The sequence below is a fragment of the Anomaloglossus baeobatrachus genome, chromosome 4 (genome assembly GCF_048569485.1).
Source record: "Anomaloglossus baeobatrachus isolate aAnoBae1 chromosome 4, aAnoBae1.hap1, whole genome shotgun sequence".
NCBI lineage: Eukaryota > Metazoa > Chordata > Amphibia > Anura > Aromobatidae > Anomaloglossus > Anomaloglossus baeobatrachus.
The window spans coordinates 374,486,580-374,492,579 of NC_134356.1; the positions used below are offsets into that span (position 1 = coordinate 374,486,580).

A 6,000-nucleotide genomic window follows, 5' to 3' on the forward strand; every position below is an offset into this window, starting at 1 on the left:
ACAAAATTAGTTCAACTGTTTTGGTCTTTGAAGCAATTTGGCTGTAGAATAATGTAATTGGGCCACGTGGCATACTGTTCATCTGTGCTATGGATGAATATGGACATCACATTGGGGGCTCCCATCTCTGGACCAGCGCGAGGAGCAGCAGAGAAGACGAGCGCCTGCTCTGGGACCCTTTGCTTACAGATCTTTTCAGAGTTATATAAATGGCCACCATATAATACTCTTGGGGCAGTACGGTGGCTCATTGCCACTCTACCACTGGGGTCCTGGGTTCATATGCCACCAAAGACAACATCTCCCCATGTTTCATGGGTTTCCTTCCACACTCCACAGGAATGTAGATTGTGAGTCCCAATAGGGACTGTGATAATTATGTCTGTAAGGTGCTGTGGAAATTTATGGAGCTATACAAGTAAAATAAATAAATGTATGGCTTCTACACCAGTAACACCTGACTGATGTGAGGATGGCTGGGGAAAAAAATCAGGTCATTGTTTAGGGCGGATTCACATATTCTGAATTTTTTACAGAAAATCCACTGAAGATTGTACGAGAATTTCGCAGTGCATCTGGGGAAACCACAGCAAAGTCCACATGCACAGCAATCACATATCATTCAGGATTTCAGAGCAGATTGTTAGGCCAGGTCCTCAGTTTAATCATACAGATTTGATGAGCCCAGGGGATTATACCCTATCTGCTCCGTGAGCACCGCGCCTGCAGTCGTGGGATGTTGCAGAACTTGTATATGGGTGTGTGTACATGTGTGTGAGATAGGTATATATTCCCCACCTGTTTCCCAGCATGCAGTCACACTTCCCACCCAGCTAGTAAATATGTGTGGTGCAGTATGGAGGGGCTGGAACCCGCAGTATATGTACAGTGCTGTATGGAGGGGCTGGAGCCCGCAGTATATGTACAGTGCTGTATGGAGGGGCTGGAGCCCGCAGTATATGTACAGTGCTGTATGGAGGGGCTGGAGCCCGCAGTATAAGTACAGTGCTGTATGGAGGGGCTGGAACCCGCAGTATATGTACAGTGCTGTATGGAGGGGCTGGAGCCCGCAGTATATGTACAGTGCTGTATGGAGGGGCTGGAGCCCGCAGTATATGTACAGTGCTGTATGGAGGGGCTGGAGCCCGCAGTATATGTACAGTGCTGTATGGAGGGGCTGGAGCCCGCAGTATAAGTACAGTGCTGTATGGAGGGGCTGGAGCCCGCAGTATATGTACAGTGCTGTATGGAGGGGCTGGAGCCCGCAGTATATGTACAGTGCTGTATGGACGGGCTGGAGCCCGCAGCATATGTACAGTGCTGTATGGAGGGGCTGGAGCCCGCAGCATATGTACAGTGCTGTATGGAGGGGCTGGAGCCCGCAGCATATGTACAGTGCTGTATGGAGGGGCTGGCGCCCGCAGCATATGTACAGTGCTGTATGGAGGGGCTGGAGCCCGCAGTATATGTACAGTGCTGTATGGAGGGGCTGGAACCCGCAGTATATGTACAGTGCTGTGTGGAGGGGCTGGAGCCCGCAGTATATGTACAGTGCTGTATGGAGGGGCTGGAGCCCACAGTATATGTACAGTGCTGTATGGAGGGGCTGGAGCCCGCAGTATATGTACAGTGCTGTATGGAGGGGCTGGAGCCCGCAGTATATGTACAGTGCTGTATGGAGGGGCTGGAGCCCACAGTATATGTACAGTGCTGTATGGAGGGGCTGGAGCACACAGTATATGTACAGTGCTGTATGGAGGGGCTGGAACCCGCAGTATATGTACAGTGCTGTATGGAGGGACTGGAGCCCGCAGTATATGTACAGTGCTGTATGGAGGGGCTGGAGCCCGCAGGATATGTACAGTGCTGTATGGAGGGGCTGGAGCCCGCAGTATATGTACAGTGCTGTATGGAGGGGCTGGAGCCCGCAGCATATGTACAGTGCTGTATGGAGGGGCTGGAGCCCGCAGCATATGTACAGTGCTGTATGGAGGGGCTGGAGCCCGCAGTATATGTACAGTGCTGTATGGAGGGGCTGGAACCCGCAGTATATGTACAGTGCTGTATGGAGGGGCTGGAGCCCGCAGTATATGTACAGTGCTGTATGGAGGGGCTGGAGCCCACAGTATATGTACAGTGCTGTATGGAGGGGCTGGAGCCCACAGTATATGTACAGTGCTGTATGGAGGGGCTGGAGCCCACAGTATATGTACGGTGCTGTATGGAGGGGCTGGAGCCCGCAGTATATGTACAGTGCTGTATGGAGGGGCTGGAGCCCGCAGTATATGTACAGTGCTGTATGGAGGGGCTGGAGCCCGCAGTATATGTACAGTGCTGTATGGAGGGGCTGGAACCCGCAGTATATGTACAGTGCTGTATGGAGGGGCTGGAGCCCGCAGTATATGTACAGTGCTGTATGGAGGGGCTGGAGCCCGCAGTATATGTACAGTGCTGTATGGAGGGACTGGAGCCCGCAGTATATGTACAGTGCTGTATGGAGGGGCTGGAGCCCGCAGTATATGTACAGTGCTGTATGGAGGGGCTGGAGCCCGCAGTATATGTACAGTGCTGTATGGAGGGGCTGGAGCCCACAGTATATGTACAGTGCTGTATGGAGGGGCTGGAGCACACAGTATATGTGCAGTGCTGTATGGAGGGGCTGGAACCCGCAGTATATGTACAGTGCTGTATGGAGGGACTGGAGCCCGCAGTATATGTACAGTGCTGTATGGAGGGGCTGGAGCACGCAGTATATGTACAGTGCTGTATGGAGGGACTGGAGCCCGCAGTATATGTACAGTGCTGTATGGAGGGACTGGAGCCCGCAGTATATGTACAGTGCTGTATGGAGGGGCTGGAGCACACAGTATATGTACAGTGCTGTATGGAGGGGCTGGAACCCGCAGTATATGTACAGTGCTGTATGGAGGGGCTGGAGCCCACAGTATATGTACAGTGCTGTATGGAGGGGCTGGAGCACACAGTATATGTACAGTGCTGTATGGAGGGGCTGGAGCCCGCAGTATATGTACAGTGCTGTATGGAGGGACTGGAACCCGCAGTATATGTACAGTGCTGTATGGAGGGACTGGAGCCCGCAGTATATGTACAGTGCTGTATGGAGGGACTGGAGCCCGCAGTATATGTACAGTGCTGTATGGAGGGGCTGGAGCACACAGTATATGTACAGTGCTGTATGGAGGGGCTGGAGCACACAGTATATGTACAGTGCTGTATGGAGGGGCTGGAACCCGCAGTATATGTACAGTGCTGTATGGAGGGGCTGGAGCCCGCAGTATATGTACAGTGCTGTATGGAGGGACTGGAGCCCGCAGTATATGTACAGTGCTGTATGGAGGGGCTGGAGCCCGCAGTATAAGTATATATATATACGGTGCAGTATGGAGGCTGGAGCAGAAGTAGATATGTGTGGTGCAGTATGGAAGGGCTGGAGCCAACAGTAAATATGCATGGTGGAGAATGGTGGGGCAGGAGCCAGCAGTATGTGTATTGTGCAGTATGGAGGGGACGGTGCCTGCAGTATATCTACGGTGCAGTATCGAGGGGTCAGTGGCTGCAGTACTATGGTGTAGTATGGAGGGGCCGGTGCCCGCAGTATATGTACGGTGTAGTATGGAGGTGTAATATGCAGTATATGCAGAGGCTGCAGTATATGTACGGTGCAGTATGGAGGTGTAATATGCAGTATACAGTATGCAGAGGCTGCAGTATATGTACGGTGCAGTATGGAGGTGTAATATGCAGTATACAGTATGCAGAGGCTGCAGTATATGTACGGTGCAGTATGGAGGTGTAATATGCAGTATACAGTATGCAGTGGCTCCAGTATATGTACGGTGTAGTATGGAGGTGTAATATGCAGTATACAGTATGCAGAGGCTGCAGTATATGTACGGTGCAGTATGGAGGTGTAATATGCAGTATACAGTATGCAGTGGCTCCAGTATATGTACGGTGTAGTATGGAGGTGTAATATGCAGTATATGCAGAGGCTGCAGTATATGTACGGTGCAGTATGGAGGTGTAATATGCAGTATACAGTATGCAGAGGCTGCAGTATATGTACGGTGCAGTATGGAGGTGTAATATGCAGTATACAGTATGCAGAGGCTGCAGTATATGTACGGTGCAGTATGGAGGTGTAATATGCAGTATACAGTATGCAGAGGCTGCAGTATATGTACGGTGCAGTATGGAGGTGTAATATGCAGTATACAGTATGCAGAGGCTGCAGTATATGTACGGTGCAGTATGGAGGTGTAATATGCAGTATACAGTATGCAGTGGCTCCAGTATATGTACGGTGTAGTATGGAGGTGTAATATGCAGTATATGCAGAGGCTGCAGTATATGTACGGTGCAGTATGGAGGTGTAATATGCAGTATACAGTATGCAGAGGCTGCAGTATATGTACGGTGTAGTATTGAGGTGTAATATGCAGTATACAGTATGCAGTGGCTCCAGTATATGTACGGTGTAGTATGGAGGTGTAATATGCAGTATATCAACGGTGCAGTATGGAGGTGTAATGCAGTAATGCAGTATATGCAGAGGCTGCAGTATGGAGGAGTAATATGCAGTATATGCAGTGGCTGCAGTATATGTATAGTATGGGGCCGGTGCCCGCACATACCGAAGCGCACGGGGGTGGTGACCTCCACACACGTCTGGCCGTCGATGTCCCGGGAGCTGATCAGCACCTGCTTGCTCTCCTCATCGTATCTGACTTCAATGTTGTCCAGGTCCAGTCCCCGGTGCACGTTGCGGTCCACTCCACTCACGGTAACGAATACCCGGTCGGCGTCCGGGTAGGTGAGCGGGTCCTGCGGTCTCACCCGCACATTACACGGTAGCTTCACCCGGAGACTGCTCAGCGGGTTCACGATGAGAGTCCATTGCTTCAGGGGCTTATTCCGGGATTCCGCTGCCCAGTTACCCCAGTGCCGTGTGCCAGTTGCCAAAGACCACCATAAACGGCCGCGACATACGAGGGACACCATTATTGCTCTATACCAGCCATGCAGATACTTGTCTCAGTTTTCTCTACGCACCTTGCTGCCTCCTGCTGGGAAATGTAGTTAAAATTGCAGAATAATACAAGGCCTCTATGGCTAAGCAAACTACAACTCCCAGAGTTCTTACTCCCAGATGTTAGACGGGCTTTGATAGACTATGTTTACTTGCTGCTGTGAATTATCTCCGCGCGTCAGCTTCACTGCGCATGCGAAATTACCCCACTCGTACAGCAGCCCCATTGCGCATGTCAAAAATATATACCTTTTGCCTCGCACAGTCCCACTGCGCATGACAACTGTATACGCTTTCTAATGTAGTGCATGTCACGTCTGCAGACATGTTTGTGCAGAACAGATAAGAACATGTATTTAGATAACGCCTGGTCAATTATCCACAACTATAGGGGGTAATAGTGTTACTTTATAGTCAGTGGTGCAACTAGAATCTCATGGGCGCCGCTACTGACTTTCAGCCTGGACCCCCCCCAAATGTTTGTCAAATGTATGGGCCATTGTAGCATTCTAAACCCTATAAATCCATACAAGTGCCCCCTCCTTCATTGTGTGGTAATGTCCTGGGCCACTTCCTGGTAAATATGTCCCCCATCCTAGTAAATATGTCCCCCATCCTGGTAAATATGTCCACATCATGGCCCCATCCTATTGTATGACCCCATCATAGCTATATCCTGGTATATATGGTCCCATCCTGGTATATGTCCCCACCATAACCCCATCCTGGTGTATGACCCCAATCATGGTTATAGCCTGGTATATATTGCCCCATCCGAGTATATATGTCCCCATCCTTACCCATCCTGGTATATATGGCCCCATCTTGGTATATATGGCCCCATCCTGGCCCCTTCCTGGTATATATGGCCCCATCCTGGTATATATATGGCCCCATCATGGCCTCTTCCTGGTATATATATTCTCATCATGACCCCATCCTGGTATATA

The 6,000-nt window shown here is 50.5% G+C and overlaps 1 protein-coding gene across 2 annotated transcripts in view; it reads right to left on the reverse strand.

Moving 5' to 3' along the window:
- Positions 1 to 5,237, reverse strand: part of FAM185A (family with sequence similarity 185 member A) — a 105,559-nt gene extending 100,322 nt beyond the window's left edge. The window contains exon 1 of one of the 2 annotated variants that reach the window (XM_075342572.1): positions 4,656 to 5,237. In XM_075342572.1, the coding sequence (XP_075198687.1) occupies positions 4,656 to 5,022 (367 nt within the window). In that variant the 5' untranslated portion in view covers positions 5,023 to 5,237. The remainder of the gene's footprint in view (positions 1 to 4,655) is intronic. The other variant, XM_075342571.1, reaches the window with a different exon arrangement.
- Between the last annotated feature and the right edge of the window lie 763 nt (positions 5,238 to 6,000).